At 41.5% G+C, this 19708-nt stretch overlaps 1 protein-coding gene across 2 annotated transcripts in view; it reads right to left on the bottom strand.

The window, feature by feature from the left end:
• Positions 1-19708, bottom strand: part of MAP4K5 (mitogen-activated protein kinase kinase kinase kinase 5) — a 56840-nt gene that overhangs the window by 25152 nt on the left and 11980 nt on the right. For both annotated transcript variants that reach the window (XM_015630991.3, XM_015630992.1), the window contains exons 2-7: positions 12727-12784; positions 3265-3355; positions 2112-2176; positions 808-863; positions 311-358; positions 155-197 (exon numbers count right to left, since the gene is read on the bottom strand). In XM_015630991.3, the coding sequence (XP_015486477.1) occupies positions 155-197; positions 311-358; positions 808-863; positions 2112-2176; positions 3265-3355; positions 12727-12784 (361 nt within the window). The remainder of the gene's footprint in view (positions 1-154; positions 198-310; positions 359-807; positions 864-2111; positions 2177-3264; positions 3356-12726; positions 12785-19708) is intronic.

Genomic DNA, 19708 nt, shown 5'->3' with positions numbered 1-19708 from the left:
ATCATCATCATTATCATTATCATTATCATTATTATTTATAAATTATAAATTATAAATTATTATTGGAGTGCAGCTATTCCCCATGTCCCCAAGTGCCACATCCACACAGCTTTTAAATCCATTAATTCCAAATTCCAAAGCTCAGGCAACTCACCCAATTTAACATCTCCATGGTCTGTCAGGAGGATGTTTGCACCCTAAAACAAAAAGAATTAAATTTAGTTAATTAAATATTTAATTAAATTATTTACCAGGAATATTTTGCCTGTACTTGGAAGTGTAAGATAAATTTCTCAAGGTTCCAAGTTACCTTTATATCTCTGTGCATTTTGCCCTTCATGTGTAAATAAGCAAGACCCTGGAAATAAAAGACACAATGAATTATTCATTTGTTAACATCCTACAAAGCCAGTTCCATTTAATAAATTTAATTTTTTTCTATCTATTTTATTTGAAAGTGAAGACATTTGAGATTTGCAGATAAGGGATGCTTCATCTTGTATTTCTTTGCTATCAACAGTCATAAAATGAAAGAGAATTTTATTTATCTGGTGGCAGCATTTTAGCCCCAGACATCATTAAATTTACTTGTACATGGTGGGCAGGCAGTTCAAAATTTAAGCAAATATTTGCACTATATCACACTAGAATTTCTTGGTCATTTTTATTTTATTTACAGTATGGAAAATAACAGATTACCATGGTTAATTGGTTTCTGCTTGATTCCCAATAGAAGTGCTGGAACTGAACTCATTTTCTATATCTATTTATACAAAATAAACACTTTATTGTGCAGGAGTACATTACCTGTAGGGTTTCTCTGCACACATAAGCAATTTGCAACTCTGACAGAGGTCCTGTTACTGGAAATAAAGATTCAAAAATTAACTTTACAACACAGAGCACATAAATTAACATTGTAAAGCAGCCAAAAAGTGACTTCTCATTGCCAAAGTTAAAGGCTGGTTTTACATGATCTGTATTGTACACTGAGCTGAAAGGAGGGGTTTGTTTGCTTGTTTTACAGAAAGGCTTTCTGTAAAATAAAAAACAACCCCAACAACACCATGAAAGAAGACAATAGTGAGAAGAAAATCTGTTTTCACAGAACATAATTATTATTTTACCAGTGAATTTTGCAGTAATCTGTATTGTCAGCAAACTTAAAAGTGACTTTTGCTAATATTTTAGCAGAATAAAATATTCTTTTATTCTGCTAAATAATAAAATAAATAATATTTCATATCAAGGACTACCTGAGGGGCTTGGAATTGTTTTAAAGGGTTTGTGAATAGGTGAAAAATGAAGCAGAAAGAGCTCAGGCATCCAAAAAATCAGTGTTATCATTTAAAGACAGAGCAACTGCTTTTCCAACAACTCCAATAAATTATTCTACAGCAGCAACAACTCCAGATGAAACTTCAGGGAAGAAAATAATACAAGAGTGACATGATATTTCATAGGGGCAGGAATAAGAGTAATTTTTCCCCTTTGAAGATCAAATTTTGAGATTTCCTAATGAAAATTGCTTCCACACCCCATGCACGGTGCCCATATCCAACTGTTCTGCCATAAAATGTTAAATATTCAAATATTATGTCAACAATTTTTGATATATTTGAATATATATAAATTATATTATATATAATAATATATAATATATAATACTATTATATAGTAATATATAATAATATATAATTATAATAATATATAATAAAATATAGTAAAATATAGCAAAATAGAATGTAATAGAATGTAATATAATATAATATAATATCATATAATATAACATAATATAATATAATATCATATCATATCATATCATATATCATATATCATATATAATATATCATATAATAGCATATATAATATAATATCATATCATGCCAAATTTATTCAAATATTATGTCAATATTAAAATGTCAATTTTAATATCAATTTTTTAACCTGGAAAGTGCTTTCAAAATCTACTGACTGTAGCTAAAAAACACCATTTATGCCCCACAAACCCCTCACAGCAGTGCCAATTGTTCCCTGTAGGTTTATTATTTATTTTTCTGTTTGCAGAAAGCTTCCCAAAGTAAAAAATATGAAAATAAGTGTCCAAGTACCATGGTAAATGTCCTGGAGGGATCCCCCACCACAGTATTCCATGCATATCCACAGCTTCTCACGGCTACCAAAACAAAATTAAAACACAGACATCAGAAGCTGATAGATCTGGATGCAGAACAGAGTTAATCACCATTATTTTAATTATTTTCTATTAGTCTTCATCACTCTCTGTTAAAAATACACATTCTGATACAGCAGTTACACTGTTATTAATTCATGTGTTGTTAATATAAATTTTCATGTTATCAATATATATTTTCACCAATTAAAACAAAAATTTTATGGCAAAGTCCCTGAGAAATATTTAAACATTATCAAACATCAGAGGTGGTGCTTTAACTGAAATTTATCTGCTATTAGCATAATGACATTAAATATCAAATTAAACTCGGTGTTTCAGTCTTAAATTGAAATTACCCTGTTATATCTAAAAAAAAAAACTCTTCATGCCCTCCAAAATGGGGAATTAGAAATTCATTTAATTCCAGTTGAATCCATTTGGGCTGCAGGGATTATTTAAATGCAGCCCCTCCAAGAAACCTAAAGATGAAATTTCATAGAAAAAGAAAACCAAGCAGGGAAATTGTAGATTTATATTCCCACAGAGCCAATGGATAAATGGCAGAATTCCACAGAAATGGAGAATATTCCCTGATTTCCTGTATAATCTTTAATGGAAGGTGCAGTGAGCTGACACAACCTTGGTTCTGCCTCTATTTTTAACCAGAACTGTGAAAAATGAAAAATCAGCAGCTCAGATTTTTAACTCCCCAGCCATATTTTCATAGCCCAGACAACTCTAATTAAATAAAATATCCAAAGGCAATACTGCTCTAGAGAAAAAATTCTGATTTTCTATTAGAACTGATAAATGTGTGAGTAGGACTGGATATGCTGCAAGAGTCTCCAAGGGAAAAATTTCTTTCTGTTCCTAGTGATAAAAATATTCCAGCCTTTTGGCCAGCAGAGAAAACAAAATATTAGTCACTTTTGTTTTTTAAATTGGGTTGGCTTTAAAAAAAAAAACCAACAAAACAAGAGCAATTCAACCTCTGGAAGAAGATTTAATGAGGATCCAAGGATTAAACCAGACTGGGACTGTTTTAGGAGAGAAGCAGCAGGAATGTTGATATAAAAAATGGGATTTACCTGAGATAACTCCCAAAATAAGCGACTATGTTGCAATGTTTGCATTCTTTAACCATATAGATCTCTTGCTGGATCAGTGAGAAGTCATCTCCTGAAAAACAGGAAACAGCCAGGGTTACATCAGGAACTGCTGAACCTTCTGAGAGGTCTGGAGGGATGTAAAGAAATTTGGGAAAACATGCCAAGGGCCTGGATCCCGGCCAAGCCCTTCTGAGCCCATCACCCCCAGCTGAATTCCCTGTTCTGCGCTTTTGTGAGGCTTATTTGTGAGAAATATTGTGAGAAATATTGTGAGAAATATTGTGAGAAATATTCCTTGAAGATCCACAGAGCAGGGCTGGTCTGAGAGTGATCCATGAGTTCAGAGAGCTCTGGGAAAGCAGCACAGGGATCCAGGGAAGGAATAAATTCAAAATTCACATTTCAATCTTGATTTCCATCCAGCTGCTCCAAACAGGAGTGAGGATTGTTGGAAGCTAATTCCAGAAAGGCTGGAGAAGTGGAGCCCACATTCCATAGGGTGGTTATGAGGAATATTTAATTCCCAAGGGACCTGGATGGAGCTGACTCACAGCTGCCTCATTGGCACATCCTAAATATATTTTTTTTTTTCAGAAAAAAAAAAGGATCTACTGAAAAATCCATTATGAGTAGGGTATGTTTCTGACACTTTAACCTAAAAGAGTATTTTTTTATAAATTAAAAAAGCCATCATTTCAGAGATGCAATTATATCTGCATTTCTATAGATAATAAATCCCCTGAGAGAATTTCCCCCAGAATCCTGCACTCAAACCCGGCAGCTCTGCTTTCATATTTTCTATATTATGAACTTTATTCATCCTTTGGCATGGAAGGACAAAGGGGAATGGCTTTAAGCTGAAGAAAGGGATATTTAAATGGGATATGAGGATGAAATTCTTCCCTGGGAGGGTTGTGAGGCCCTGGCACTGTGGATGCCCCAGGATCCCTGGGAGTGTCCAAGGCCAGGCTGGACAAGGCTTGGAGAAACCTGGGATGGTGGAAAGTGTCCCTGGGCATGGCAGGATCTGGAATGGGATGAGCTTTAATGTCTCTTGCAACCCAAATTATTCTGGGATGTTTACTTTTGTTTAAAGTTTCCTCAGTAAAATTCCCTCCTATATTAAAGTCAGGGATGTCCAACCCAGAAAACACAAAGTGCTTTATCCTGTTCCCTTTAATTTAGATGATTTTGACAAGTCCAAGAGGACTCAAGCACTGCTGTAAATTGAATTCTTTGTGTGTTTATTTAAGTAGCAGCACAGCTAATATTTTTTAATAAGCTCTTTTAAAATAGATGTTTATATTTGCTGAGCTTTGAGGCAGCTTCCCTGAGAACAGTGTCACTGGCAAAAGTACCAGTGTGGTATAAAATAAATTATCACAACCTTTATGTCTCAGTGGCTGCCAGGCTTTTATTGAAGAAAATAACTACAAAATACAAAGGTAAAAGGGAACCTACTCACAAGAATCCACCCCTGACTGATTTAAGTAAATCCTCAAGGGCTTCTTGATGTTGAATTATATGGAGGAACACTTCACTGGGGCAGGAAAACAGTAGTAGAGAAGTTTCAAATGTCAAGAGGCTTTTTATAAACACCAGTAGTATTTTTTTAACCAATGAAAAAGCGAAAAGGCAACACAACTTCCATAAATTTAGCACAAATTTCACACTGGGCTTGGTTTAGGGGTTACCTTGCAGCTACAACTTTGCTTGGATTCACACATCCTGCTTATAAATGATCACTGTGAGTGAAGGATTCCTGAGTTTAGAGAAGTATGGAATGGGTTGGTTGGAAGGGAACTTAAATCCCATCCCATTCCAGCTCCTGCCATGCCCAGGGACACCTTTCCCTATCCCAGTTTGCTCCAAGCTCTGTCCAGCCTGATTTTGGGCACTTCCAGGGACCCAGGGGCAGCCACAGCTGCTCTGGGCACCCTGTGCCAGGGCTTCCCACCCTCCCAGCCAGGAATTCCTTCCCAATATCCAACCTAAATCTACCCTTTCCCAGTTTAAAGCCATTCCCCATTGTTCAAAGTCCTTCTCATTCATTTTTATAAGATTCTTTAATTCGAGTTTAAACCTCGTGGATTCATTCCTCCCATTTCTCCAACGAAACTTCCTCAGGGAAATCGTTGAATTCTCACAGACAACAACTGGAGCATTTTCAAACTACTCAAGTATTTTCAAGAAAGTCAAATCTAAACAATGTTGAAAGCAAAATCTTCCCACCCCACACTGAAAAAATCCCATCTTTCTCCACTCCCCGTTGTCCAGTGCCAAATCCCAGTGGCCTCTTCAAATCAAAGAATCCTTGAAACATCAGCTGCAGCCTTTCAGCACAGCTGAATCCTGACCCATGTGAAAATCATCCCCAAGCATCCCCAAAACAGCAAAACCTTGGAAAAAAAGCTGAAGCTGCACATGGATTGCTCTTCTGAGCGTGGGGCACCAGCCAAGCAGTTCTAGGAACTGTGACTAATGGGGGAAAAATTAAGGGAATGCAGAGATTTGGGCTAGAAAAGGTCTGACAGTGAAAAGATAACAACCTCCATGCATATAAAATATAGCAAGGAAGTGGGGAGAAGGGATAATCTGTCTCCAGTTTTGTAATAGGACAATTAGCAATGGGATTAAATTGCCTTAATCTACATTCCCTGTACAGATGAAAAGGTTTTCCTACTGGAGTAATATCAGGGATGGGAATCTGTGAAATTTCCAACAAATGAAATAAAAAAAGAAGAAAATGGTCCACAAAAACCCACCAGGAATGACTTGGAATGATCCTGGCTGTAGCAGAGGGAGACAGCAAAGATGATCTTGTGGTTTACTATTCATAAATGAAGAATTCATGCAAGAAATGAGGGTTACTTATAGAGAAAGGGGGAAAAAAAGGGTTTGGAAGAGAAAAAAGAAAGGGAGCAGATTCAGAAGTAGCAAACTCATGGAAAGAAGTTATCCATGAGAAAAGTTTGGCAAAAATATGGAGGAAATTATTCTGAAAGATGAGACATAGAGATAGGAGAGAAGACGTATAGCTGCTCAAAGATGACAAGAATGAATACAAAACAAACCAATTCAGAATTTCCAGGCAGCTGGAGTATTAATCTTGGCAAGAAATGCTGGAATAGGGCAAAAATTAAATATCCTTGGATAGCAGGGAAAAAACCAGACAGAATTTGTAGAAAATACTTCAATGAGAGGGAGACAGCAAGATAAAAAGAATCAGACCAAAGGTGACAAAATATCCATACAAAGAGATCTGTTTTAGCTGTCAGGGATTTGATGGTAACAGGGAATTGGGAAAATTGGGTTTTGCCTGCTCACATGTTGGCAGTTTTGGGAAGTGTGGCACACCAGGCAGGAACATCCATCAGGGGAATGCTGCAAGGCCCACGAGCAGGGATTGAGTCACTGCAGCCTCCTCAGTTTTTGTGGAATTTTACCTCTGCAGAGAGGGACACAATGGAATATTCTCCTTGAACAGATTATTCTGTTTGTCCCCAGCTGGCAGGGAGGGGACTGCAGGAAGCCACAGCCCTGTTGTGGGGTGGGATCTGAGCCCATCCCAGAAGCTGAGCAAGGTAAGGGCTGTGGGTTCCTGCTGTCCTGAATCATTTATTCATGATAAATCTGTTTTTAAATGGGAGATCACAGAGGAAATTGGTGGCACATCAAGAGCTGTGAATTATTCTATTGCAGAGCTCATCCATGTGAGAGGCTGGGAGAGCTGGGAATGTTCACCTGGAGAGGAGAAGGATCCAGGGAGAGCTCAGAGCCCCTTGCAGGGCCTGAAGGGGCTCCAGGAGAGCTGGAGTGGGACTGGGGACAAGGGATGGAGGGACAGGAGCCAGGGAATGGCTCCCAGTGCCAGAGGGCAGGGATGGATGGGATATTGGGAATTGGGAATTCCTGGCTGGGAGGGTGGGCAGGCCCTGGCACAGGGTGCCCAGAGAAGCTGTGGCTGCCCCTGGATCCCTGGAAGTGCCCAAGGCCAGGCTGGACAGGGCTTGGAGCAGCCTGGGATAGTGGAAGGTGTCCCTGCCATGGCAGGGGTGGAATGGGATGAGATTAAAGGTCCCTTCACACCCAAACCATTCTGCGATTCTATAATTCTATGTAGAGCTGGAATGTAGAGAGATCCTGCTGAGTTTTCCTGAATGGAGAGCAGGTGGAGAGCATGGGAAGGCTCTGATGGCTCCAGTGCCTATCACACAGCACTCCTGGGCCTTTGGGCATTCCTGATCCTCATGGTTTTTACTCAACTTTATTCCTACACATATTTTCACGTGCTCTGAGTGGTCCCACCCTGCAAGAAGACCCCGGGTCCCTTGTCACAACTATTGCTGGGAAGAGCTGTGAATCCAAAAGGTGAGTTTTGGGGGGAGAAATTCCTTGGTTTTGTTTTAAATTGGTTTATTCTGCATCACTTCAGAGCTGCATCACGGGGCTGGTGCTGTGTGGGAGCAGAGGGAGGGACAGAAGTGATGGCACTCAGAGACATCCCAGTGTCACCAGAGGGTGGGACACAGGCACATTGGAAGAGGCCAGACCTTCAAGGTGCAGCACTCCTGTCCACTCCCTCACCCACCACACTGATGGACATGAAGATGTGACTCCCAAACCTCTCCAGGCAGCCTGAGCTGGGATTTTTAATACTATAATGAAGATTGGAGATTTTTAATACTATAGTTAAAATTACAGATTATAAATACAGATATATATTATTAAATATCATACACAATACATATTATATAGTATAATATATATCTAATAAAGAGTACAGTATATTATAAATATATATTTATAATTTATATATTTATAATCTATAACTACAGATTTTTAATACTATAGTTAACATTTGCCATTTAAAAATGAGATGACATTAACAGCAGGATTGGAGGGACACTTGTAAGGGATGCTGAAGGACAAAAAGCAGGGTCAAACCATTGCAACCCTGGGACCATTCCTCAAACATTTCTTATTTCAGGTTCAGGCTGTGCTGATAAAATACAGGATCCTTCATCCTGTTTTATCCATATCTTCTATATATTTTTTTTATATGCTGTTTTATGCAGACTGCTTTTCACAGGATTCATGGAAACCTGCAGTCTGACAGAAAAAATTTAAATTCCCCAAACTTGAAACTTAAGAAACTTGATTCCAAGCAGCTATTTGGAAACAGTGATGTTTCCACCAGCAGATTTTCCTGCTGGGCATGGAGCTGCCAACAGCTAACCACTGATGGTCTTCATAATCTCTCTGCTGATACAAAACATTTCTGAGGGTGATGTGCTGCCAGGAGCTCCACAGCAAGGAGCACACATGAGAGTTTGGAGTGTTCTGGTCCATCACCAGAACAATTTCCCTGTGGATTTTCTCTTCTGCCCTGCTTGGGTCCAGTTTATGAGCAGCCATCTAAACATCTAATTGATATTGCCCAGAGAAGCTGTGGCTGTCCCAGTCCTGGAGGGTCCAAGGTAAGGGTGAACAGGGCTTGGAGCAACCAGGGACAGTGGAAGGTGTCCCTGCCCATGGCAGAGGGTGCATTGGGATGATTTTTAAGGTCCTTTCCAGCCCAAATCATTCAGGGATTCTGGGATTCCTCTCTCTTGGCAGTTTCTTTTCCTCCCTCCTTGCCTTACCTACCCACTGCTGTACAGCTCAGCCTTTCATTTTCACTCTCCCTCTTCACTATTGCTATTTTTCTTGATGTATTTTTGCCAAATGATTTATTCTCCTAATTCACCCCGAGTGTCACACTCTGCATTACTTTCCAACTAAAATGTGTGACTTTCCAGCTCCTTCCCTACTTGTAGCACTTCCTTCCCCCACCACAACCTCTTCTGTCGACTTTCCCCATCCCAGAAACTGTTTTAAGTGAAAACTCACACTACCTGGATCCTGCTCTGGATCCACACATTTCTTAAGAAGAACAGTGGATTATAAATTCATTATAAGGATGCAAAGTAAAATCTGACCCCATTTCAACAAGTTGAATGTAATTAAAATGTTTGGCACTCTGGATTTGAAGTCCATGCTGCCTCAGCTTTGCTCTGTGTGGGTTTGAGCAGCTTTGAGGCTGTGGCAGCACCACGTGGGACATGGAATGGGACACACAGGCCACATTCCAGGCTTTTGAACACCTGGAACCTCAGGCACTCGGCCCCAGACACGATCCCAAACCCAACCAGGCTGCACAGCACGAGCCATGGAAGGTTTGTGCCGTAATGAGAAGTTATTTTCATATTTCTTCAACCCCAGGTGCTGCCAACAGCAGTTCAAGCCCAGCAGGCTTAGTTTAAATCAGCCTCAGGCTTAGTTTAAATCAGCCTCAGGCTTAGTTTAAATCAGCCTCAGGCTGGTTCTTCTTCGCAGCTCATGTCATCCTTAGGGAATTGTTTGTATGGAAAATGAGGCTGCCTTGTCCCAGTCCCTGGAGGTTCTGTGCTGCTCTCGTGGTCCAGAGGGGCCAGACCCCCTTCTGAGCCCGACTCAGCCCCGTGGCCGTGCTCCTGTGTGCAAAATCTCCTTCCTGAGCTGGCTGAAGCACGGGATTCAACACACACCTCATGAAGCAGACCTGGCTCAGAATGCACCAAGCATAGCTCCTCACACCTCTGGATGACTCTGCCTCCTCTGTGTCCAGTTGAAGATCCAACTTGAAATAGGTAACTGGCTATTTCTGGGATTTCAAATGGAAAATGCAATCATTGGACCAAAAAAATCCAACCAAACCCAGCAGTGAGATTCTTCTGTAACCTCACAGAAGGTGTTGAACGTGACAGAGGGCATTATTTATCCTGACAGCAGTATTTTAAACAGACATTAGCATATTTAAAAATATTTTTATGATATTCTCCCAGGGAGAAAGTTCCATGGCTGCAAAATCCACTGGCAAATAATTCCCTCTTTGTATTGAGTCCCCTCTCAATTCATCTGCTAAACCCATAGAAGGAAGAGGCTTTAGTGTTTCAGACAGTTTTGGCTGCTATGCTGCTGAGTACAGTTGGATTAGTTTCTGAAATAGAATTGGCTCCCAAATTATTTGAAGCATTTGTACTCAGGGAATGCTGGGAAATGTCATTAGCGTGCCATAATACTTTTGCCTAATGCTCTCCAAAGTCTATGCCAAAAAAATGAAAAAAAATAATAAAAAAAAAGGGAAAAACATTATTTTGACTCCAAGTGACTGTGGGAGCAGACCTAGAGAACTGCCCCAAATTCAAATAAATTAATGACAGCAACCTTTGAAGCTGAGTTTGTTTTCTTTGTCTGGAGAAGAGACAAAGGTAAGAGCTGATGAAATAAAATACAGATCCATGCTGGGATCTGTTTCCAGCTGGAGTCTCTTTGGGTACTTGCTCACTACCTGCAGGAGATGAGGGAGGAACAGGAATAAACCAGGATTCCCCCCTGCCATGACAGCAATATCCTGAATCTCCTCAAATCCTGCCATTTTATTGAGTGCAGTTCCTTCAGCTTTCATTCAACACATTCCTCACCTCCTCTGGACCATTCTCTCCTTCAGTCTTTTGCTCCCAATTCCCATCTGTGGATTAATCAAGTGTTGAGTTTGGAGCTCTTATTTTTCCATCAGCTAATTAATTGTCATCGATGAGACACATCCTCCTCTCCAGAAAATGAAAGGAGGAGGAGGCTCCTCATCTTCTGGAGCCAATTTCTCCACTGACTAACTCAGGGAATTTATTATTCATTTTATTCCAGCTGCGCCCTACTGTGTGAGAGGAACTTGTGCTGGTGTCTGGAGGGGCTGCCCTTCCCAGGAAACCACCACAGGTAATTCCAACAGCTCCTGACCTGGTCCAGGAATTGATAGTGCCCTGCAATTTCCAGTCTTCAAAAACCACTTAAAACCCTTAAAATTAGTCAGAAAATTCAAGTGTGTAGCAGCCAATTATTAATTTCTTTAAACATCTGGAGTATTTTGAACATGAGAACTAAAAAGGAATAATAAATAAGTAAATAAATGCTGTGAATCCTCTTTAAAAACCAAACACCCAGCAAGATCCCTGCCAAGAGGCTGTGGGTGTACATGCAATGGATGGAGATCAGTCTGGCAATGTTTAAAAGATGGATTAAAAAAACAAAACAAAACAAACTAGAAGAAATCACTTCCCTGTGGTGATCAGACCAATATAATTAAACAGAAGACATGGTCATCAGTGCTAATTAAAACTGGGGCCAGAGTCTTGCATTTATCACTGTAGTGCTTAAAGCAGCACCCAGGAAAGGCAGAATCCTGCTCCTCCCTCAGTTCTATCGACAGAGGATTCGGCCTCTGCTTCACTTCAGCTTCCAAAACAGTTCTTCAAATGCAGAATAAAACCAGATACACTTCATTTGGATTAGCTGTCAGAGTGCAGGAGGAAGTTTCTCACCTAGGTAGCAGTAGGTTATTACTGTCCTTTTTCTGTCCCTAAAGCATTGCTCGGCCTCACCACAGCCCTGCTGGGGAGAGTGGTTTGCTCTGCACAACCCCACTGCCCCAAACTCTGGCCACAGCAGCATTTCAGGGTTTGTGGGATTCCCACTGCCTAATTAACCTTATCACTGCAGTCCACCTAATAAACCCAGGCCTGCTCTGCCAAGGGCACTGAGCAGTCACAGTCACACAAAGGCACCCCGAGTCTCCCCTGCTTTTTCTACCTTCAGCCTTTAAACACATTTCTTTTTCTGCACAGAACCAACCAGAAATAAAAATTAACTCTCCCCTCAGGCCCTTTAGCCCTGGATGGTTTTTAAGTTCTCTTCCAGCTCAAATCACTCTGGGATTCTGTGACCCTTCCAGCATAAACCATTCTAGGATTCTATGGTTCCCACTCAGGACACAATTTCAGATTTCAGCTCTCTGTGCAGGACTCAGATTGAACTTCAGCTCAGCAAATCTCCTGGGCATCAAGAGAGATCCCCTGGGTCTCCTGCTTTTAGGAGTGGCAGAAACTCCACGGGGAAGTGACAGCAGGAGCCATCCTCCTCCCTGAGCACAGCTTAGAGAAGATGACACATCCAAAAACAGGGCTCTGGTTTTCCCAGTGCACCTCTGGTGGGAGTTAGGATCACTGCCTGATCCCTTCCCCCTTTCAACTCCCACAGCCCACCAGCTCCTCACTGCCTCAGAGCTCACAATTTACCATCTGTCCCTAATCTTCTCTTTGTACTAACAACACGTTGTAATTGCAACATCTCTTTATGCAACAATTGATCAGGCAGATAAGAACAAACAAGGAAATAGTGAGCATGACACAGCCAAGAGCAGTGGTACATCCTGCAGGGCTTCCTGTCATCTAACCACTGAAACTATAAAAAAAAAACAACCCCAAACACTTCTTTTGTCTAGAACTTCACAGTGGGTGAAAATAAACACATGGAAAAAATGAAAATACGATTCAAAAATACAGGAAAGAATGTCAAACTTACCAGGCTCTAACTTGATTATTTTTACAGCAGCCAGTTCTCCTGTATGAAGATTTCTAGCCTGAAATGAGAGAGTTAAGATGTATTTAATCATAATTCAAAGGCACTTCACAGTCTTACAGGTTGTACAAAAATATGATGTTGTCTGATACAAGTATAATGCAAAGCTGAGACCAATGTGGGTGAGGATAATCTGGATTTAGAATTAGAACAGCACCAGCCAGGTCGGAATTGTGGAGTGCTCCTGGCAGTTCCTTTCCAGACTTTAAAACATCTACCAGCCAATCACAGAATCACTGAGATTGGAAAAGCCCTCCAAGGTCATCCAACGTGTGACTGTCACCACCTTGTCACCCAGCCCAGAGCACTGAGAGCCACATCCAGAAATTCCCTGGACACCTCCAGGGATGGGGATTCCAAATCTCCCTGGGCAGCTCTTTTCAATGCCTGACCATTCTTTCGAGGAAGAAATTCCTCCTCATGTCTGACCTGAACCTGGAAATGAGAGTTCTCATCTCTCAAACACCATTTTTAAGGGAAGTTTCTGGCACTCAAGGATGCACCAGGGGTTCACCCATCTCATGGTGCTGAAGCCCAGCAAAAGTGGAACTGAGAGGGCAGGAGAGACACTGCAGAGACACCAGGGATGAGTCACAGCAACAACTTCACTCTGCCAACTCTTTCCTTGGTCCCCACAATCTTCCTCCTCCTCCTCCTCAGAAGAAGAAGAAGAAGCAGCAGCTCCAATTAAGCCTTTACAGAACTGTCCTCTCTGGATATGCTCCAAATTTCAACTGAGAATTCAGTGCTGGAAGAAAACGTTACAGGAACCTCTGATATAGAAAGTTTTAAGAGAGGATTTCAGGAACACTTTCTAGTAACTAAATCATTCAGGCACCATCAGCACAACTAAACTATTATTCAGGCACACAACCTGATTTAATTAGGCACTGTGGATGAGCATCCAAGAGTTACAGGAGTTTAATTCCAATTGTTTCATTCTTACCCTAAAAAATATGCAGAGTTTTCCGAACAGCTGAAATCTGGTGAAGAAGTGGATGTGAGAAAATGGAGGGAAAAGTGGGTTAAGTTAAATCAATTTGGATTTAAGATGAAGATGTAAAGGAAATTTGACCCTGTGAAGGGAGTCATAGAAAGCTCTTCTCTTGTGCATGGACAAAAAATCTTAAAAACAGAAAAATCAAGAGTTTGAAGGATTAACCCCTCAGTTTTATCAACACTTAGTCAAGCTTCAAAACAGGGAAAGGCTTTCCAGCCAGGAAAAAAACAAACCAAACTGTACCACACCAAACCCAACCCAATGATTGGCCTGCAGTGCTAAGACATGAGATGGGTGCCCAAATGCAGGCCAAGGACTCAAATATGACTCAACTTGATCTCAAAGAGAACCTGAACAACTCTACAAAGGACCCAAACATCTGCTGACAAAATCAGAGTCATCTGCAAACCACAAAAAAAAAACCATTCACCACTTCTGAAATCACCTTCTCACCCAGGTGCTTTTAAACCACAGCAAAATCCTTGGTGTCCTTCAAAATGCAGAAGGAGCAGGTGGATCCCAGTGGGATAAAGGATTGGGATTGCTCTGGTCCTGTTACACCAGTGTGAAACAGGGATGTTCCCAGCAGGGACACACTCAATGAAGCCAGGGATGCTCCACTATCCACACTTTCATCCAGGAGCAGAGATAAAGTCGCCTGCACCGTTTCCAGAGCATCAGCTTCACTTCTGGAGTACGAAAAGGATCGTATTCCTCACAAATATTCCTTTTCCACACAAGCAGTAACTGCCACTGTCATGCTGAAGCCTGAAGGAATGGATGGAGTCTGCCAAAGGTCTGCTTGGCTGGGATCTGAAGGTTCAGGCTGGGGATCACTGCAGTTCCTGGCTCTCAGCTCTCACACACGACACAACTCCACTAAATCGCGTCCTGCTGCTTTCCAACAGCCCCATTAAGCTCATATTTAATCTATAGCTTGGACATGGGACTATTTTGGGTTTCAACCATCAAACTTTGCCTGCTGGAACACTAAAAAGTCCCCGCTGGGTTGATATTTATGACCTAAACTTATCAAGTTGTCTGAGCCACTGTGTTTTTTGGTCCCACAGCTTTCATCTTGCACCAGACACATTCTTGAGCTGATGACACCAAGACCACACGTGATCATTAACTCCTGTCATGCCAGAACCGAAGGCAAAATCCCAAGTATTCCCTGATCCTCAAAACCCTTGTGTGGATCTCACAGATAAGGAATAGTTTTAGATCTCCAGTCTAGACATTGGCATGGCGAGCACGCAGCAAATCACCCAAAATGTTTCCCAAGAGACGTCGCAAATGTCACCAGAGGCTTTTGTTCCCTCCTCTTGGCTTGCAGCAGCTTTGCACAGGTACACTCAGCTCCACCTTCCCCTCTCCCACCTGTCAGCTGAACACTCCATCAATAATGAATTACTGCTCTCATTAAAAATGCAACAAGGCGAGGGCTAAAAACTGGTTCTCCGTGTACACGCCTAGATGTGAAAACCGTCAGCTCAGGATTCCTCAGCTCACTTTGGGATGTGTTAGTTAAATAAATCCTCATTTCCCACGAGTCACTGCAGTTTGCATCATTCTCATTTCTTTAAAAAAGAACTCTGCAGTTACCAAGGGAGTCACAGACGGGAAGGCACCGCATCAACGCCACCAACTTTGTGAATCAAACCTGAAATCTGACTGGAAATGATATCTGACAAAATTTTAAGTCCCTAATGTGAAAAATTAGTTAATGATCTCAGTGTGTCTTATTCATGTATTTCTGCAGTGCAGAGGGGGAACTACAGGCTAAGAAATTACATGTTATTTATGTTTTCTGAGCCCAACAGCAAAATACCTGCCTCCTCTTCATCCCTTGAAATTTCCTTTGTATTTTAAGTCTCAACTTAAAATTAGCTGAAACCAGCCAGAGGCCAGGGGAAGCTGTTACTTCATGCCACATAATCCAGACCTGTTCAGTATCTTGTGAGCTATTATTGACATAGAAAATAATCATTTATATGCATTTATCCCATAAAGATGACATATATATAAGAAATATATATATATATATAAAAATATATATAAGAAACCTCGATAATATCTTTTGAATTCTAATATTTCACTTTTAAGGAAGATTAAATCAGTTAGATGTCTTATTGTCTTTAATTCTTCTGGCCTTGATCCCTTCAATATATAGGAAAGTCTCCTAAGAATTCATTTGATGCTAAAGGCTGACAAACTCAATGTTGGTGTCCACATCTCCATCAGCAACATTGCCCAGTTCCACGTGACAGAAGTAGATCCCAAATTCCCAAGACATTTGCTGTAAGACTTTCTCCAAGAGGAAGACAGAGCTTCTGCCCTTTATTAGTATTGATCACAATTTTATTTTCTTAGACTCAAACCTGAAGATCACGTTCCCTACAGAATGAAAACTAAAACTACGGGATTTTGGCAGAAGGATTGCAAAGCTCCAACACAAGCCATCAAGAATGAACAAGAATGTATCTGAATGAGGTGAACCACAGCCAAATTTTATTTTGCTCAATGTCATTTACAGAGCTCATTTAACGAGAAAGAAGAGCTTGGCAGCAGCTTTTGGTCACCTCTTCAGCTGTCCCACAGCCTGACAGAGGATGAGTGACAGCATCCCACTGAGCACAGCTCTTCCAGAATATTTTATCAGCTGAATACTAACACTGCAGAACATCACATGGAATCTGTGTTCAAAATAAATCAAAACAAAACACGAAGTACACACACAAATACTCCTTTATTTTTATTTTTTATTTTTTTTTGATATCCCGTTGCGTTGCTGTAGTGACCGAGCACATCCCACCCCACTGATGTGACAGCACTGTTAGTAGGACTATTTTGGGGAGTTGGGAGAGTTTTGTAGTATTGCACATAAAAAAATCATTGGGTTTTCCCACTGAGACTTGATTTTCTTCCCAAACAGCTGCTGTGGGATGATGGAACCTGAGGTGAGACCCGTGGCAATCCCAGTGTGCGACGCTTCCCACCGCACACCCCGACACCACACCTGAGAAAACACGATCTGGGGAGGACATTTTCTGTAGCCAACGACCAGAAATAACACAGAGAACTGGTTTCAGAACCAGTTATGCACTCTGCACTTGTGTTTTATTGGTTTTCAAGAGTGCAAGCCAAACAATTCCAGCCCAGGGGGTCCACAGGGTTGAGCCACGTGAGACAGTCAAAAATAGGGGAATCTTGGACATTTGAATGTGTGCTCAGTGTCCTCCTCCAGCCACTTTCTCCTAAACACCAAGGAAGAGAAAGGGAAGATTCATGCAGCAATATCCTTCTCACAGGCTCCAAATTAGTATTTTCAATTTCCATGGTGAAATCCTCTCCTCTCCCCAACGTCATCATCTCATCTCCAGCCTTGGATCAACAGCCCCATTCAGCAGAGGAGCTGTTTGTTGGAGCGTGTCTTCGTTTAATCGAATCATAATTGCAGCTCCTGTGGCAGCTCTCCCCAGTTTATTCACCCCTTGCCAAGCTTCCCTCAGCACTTTCCACGATGTTCTGCTTGTCCCCAGTCACTGAATATCCCTTCAAAAGGTACCTGACCTTCTGCCCTGTGAGTGAAACAGAAGCTCCTCTGCTTTCTGACCTCTTACACTTTATAATTCTTAACCTGCTCTGTGTGGAAATTCCCATTGTGCTGAGTTTTTCTTTCTGTATCTCACAGCATCATCAAACAGATCCTTGAATTCATCTTCCTACATCTCTGAATTCACAATTCTACCACTGTCAAGAGCTCTCACCCAGCTAAAGTGTCCCAAAGAAATGTCTCTCATTTTATGGGCTGCCTTAAAACCATGAAAACAGGGAATTCTTGGTGGATGGTGATTTGCTGGACTCTAACCCAATTTGAATTATGTCGTAATGCAAAAAATTTAAGCATTCCTAGAGTTTATTACAATTAACTACACAATTCTGCTTACACTTGTGATTTACATAAATCTGGCAGATTTTAAAAATGCTTTGTAACTGAAGCTGGACAAAGCAAATATCAGCAACATACCCTTAATGACTGGAAAGGAGATGTTTCTTCTTCTCAAACACCATCTCTTTACCATCTTTTATCTCTTTAAAAGTCAGTTTACCTTGAGCTTGAAGTTGGAGCTTGAAGTTGCCATCCTGCACAAGAGGACACCGCAGCTTTTTGCAGCTCTGTACACTAAAAAAGTACTTTAGTAAAAGAAACCAAACTCTCTGAAAGCTCTAAAATAAACCATCCTTGAAAATCTGCAGGTTAACCCAAGCAGAGAGGTCAGAGCCAAGCCAGAACTGCTCAGAGCAGATCCAAAACTCGGTGTCAGGATGGTGTCAAGGGGAAGGATTCCTTGCCCTGGCTCCAGCCAAAACCAGCAGCTCCCACTGCTGCTCCCCAGTTTTGGAGTGAGTAGAGTGTGTTGGTTCCTCTCCCAAGACCAGCACACCCCAAAAGTACCCTCAGGAGACACCTAGGAATGGCATTCAATCCATGAATTCTTCCCTAAATGGTGCCTGTACCAAACCCACACAGCTGCAGTTCTTGATTTGGGGGTTTAACCCCTTTTATACAATACAAAATAAGTAAAATCAAGCCAAAATTCTCCACAGCTCCATCCCAAGAAAACCTAAGGAGAGTGAGACTGGCTAAGTCCCTCATGCTTGGTGCTGAGAGTGTCTCTGTAAAAGATGCTGAATGTATTCTTTCACCTCTGAAGGTCTGTGAATGGATTAAAAATGTAAAAGGAACAAAGGAGGAAAGCTTAGAAAACCCCAAAATTGGACAACTCTGGCAAATGTTAATGCAAATCTTACTGGACATGCTGATTTCTGCCAGACATAAACAACTGTCATAGAATCAAAAATCCCACAATGGTTTGAGTTAGAAGGGACCTTAAAGATTGTTCAGTTCACCCCTGCCATGGCAGGAACACCTTCCACTAGCCCAGGTTGCTCCAAGCCCCATCCAGCCTGGCCTTGGACATTTCCAGGGATCTAAGGACAGCCACAGCTTCTCTGGGAATTCTATTCCAGAGCCTCCCAGCCAGGAATTCCTTCCCAATATCCCATCTAACCCTGCCCTCTGGCAGTGGGAAGCCATTCCCTGTGTCCTGTCCCTCCAAGCCCTTGCTCAAAGTCTCTCCATCTTTTTTTGTTTGTTCCTTCAGGTCCTGAAAGACCACAATAAATTAACCTCAGTGTTTCTGTTCTCTAGGCTGAACAACCCCAAATCCCTCAGCTTTTCCTCACAGAGTGATGCTCCAGATGTCCCTCCCCATGGGGACACTCCACTCCCCTCTGCAGTGTGCTCACACCTGGGGCAGATGTCTGGGTGCTCTTTGCTGCTGGAAGAAAACACCCAAACACCATTCCTAATTTTTGTTTGTCTTTTAGGAAGCAGAAAGATCCAGAGGCAATTCTTCTCCCTGTAATCTTCCACCTCCAGGAGATGGAGAGTGGTACCAGACTCCTTTAGAGTGGAAAGCACAGAGGCTTTCAGAAACCATTTGCCAAACAGAGACTTTATAGATTCAAGACACTAAAAGAGATGGATCTTACAACCAGCAGTGCCTGATTTTTGGGATAAACCCAACATGAAGATTTCCATGCTCGTTTTTACTAATTTACTCTGTAGTTGCAACAGAGCCATCGCTTTGGATCTCTGAGCTGAATATTGTACAAGGACAAACATTGATTTTGTGGGTGCTCTCCAGATGGATACTGCCAGTCCTCATCCTTCAGAACATGCAGCAGCACGAGGCTGGGTGAAAAATTCCCAGCTGTCACTCCCTATTTCCACATTTACAGCTTCCCCTGTTGAAAGGACAGAGCCCAGAATATGCAGAAGCTCCAGGATTTAAATAAATTCCAAATTAAAACCTAAATCCCAGACCCACCACTGGCACTCCTGACCACAGCTATAAT

Source organism: Parus major, chromosome 5, assembly GCF_001522545.3.
Source record: "Parus major isolate Abel chromosome 5, Parus_major1.1, whole genome shotgun sequence".
Classification (NCBI taxonomy): domain Eukaryota; kingdom Metazoa; phylum Chordata; class Aves; order Passeriformes; family Paridae; genus Parus; species Parus major.
Note: the sequence above shows the minus strand (reverse complement) of the source record. Positions and strands in the feature narration are given on the sequence as shown.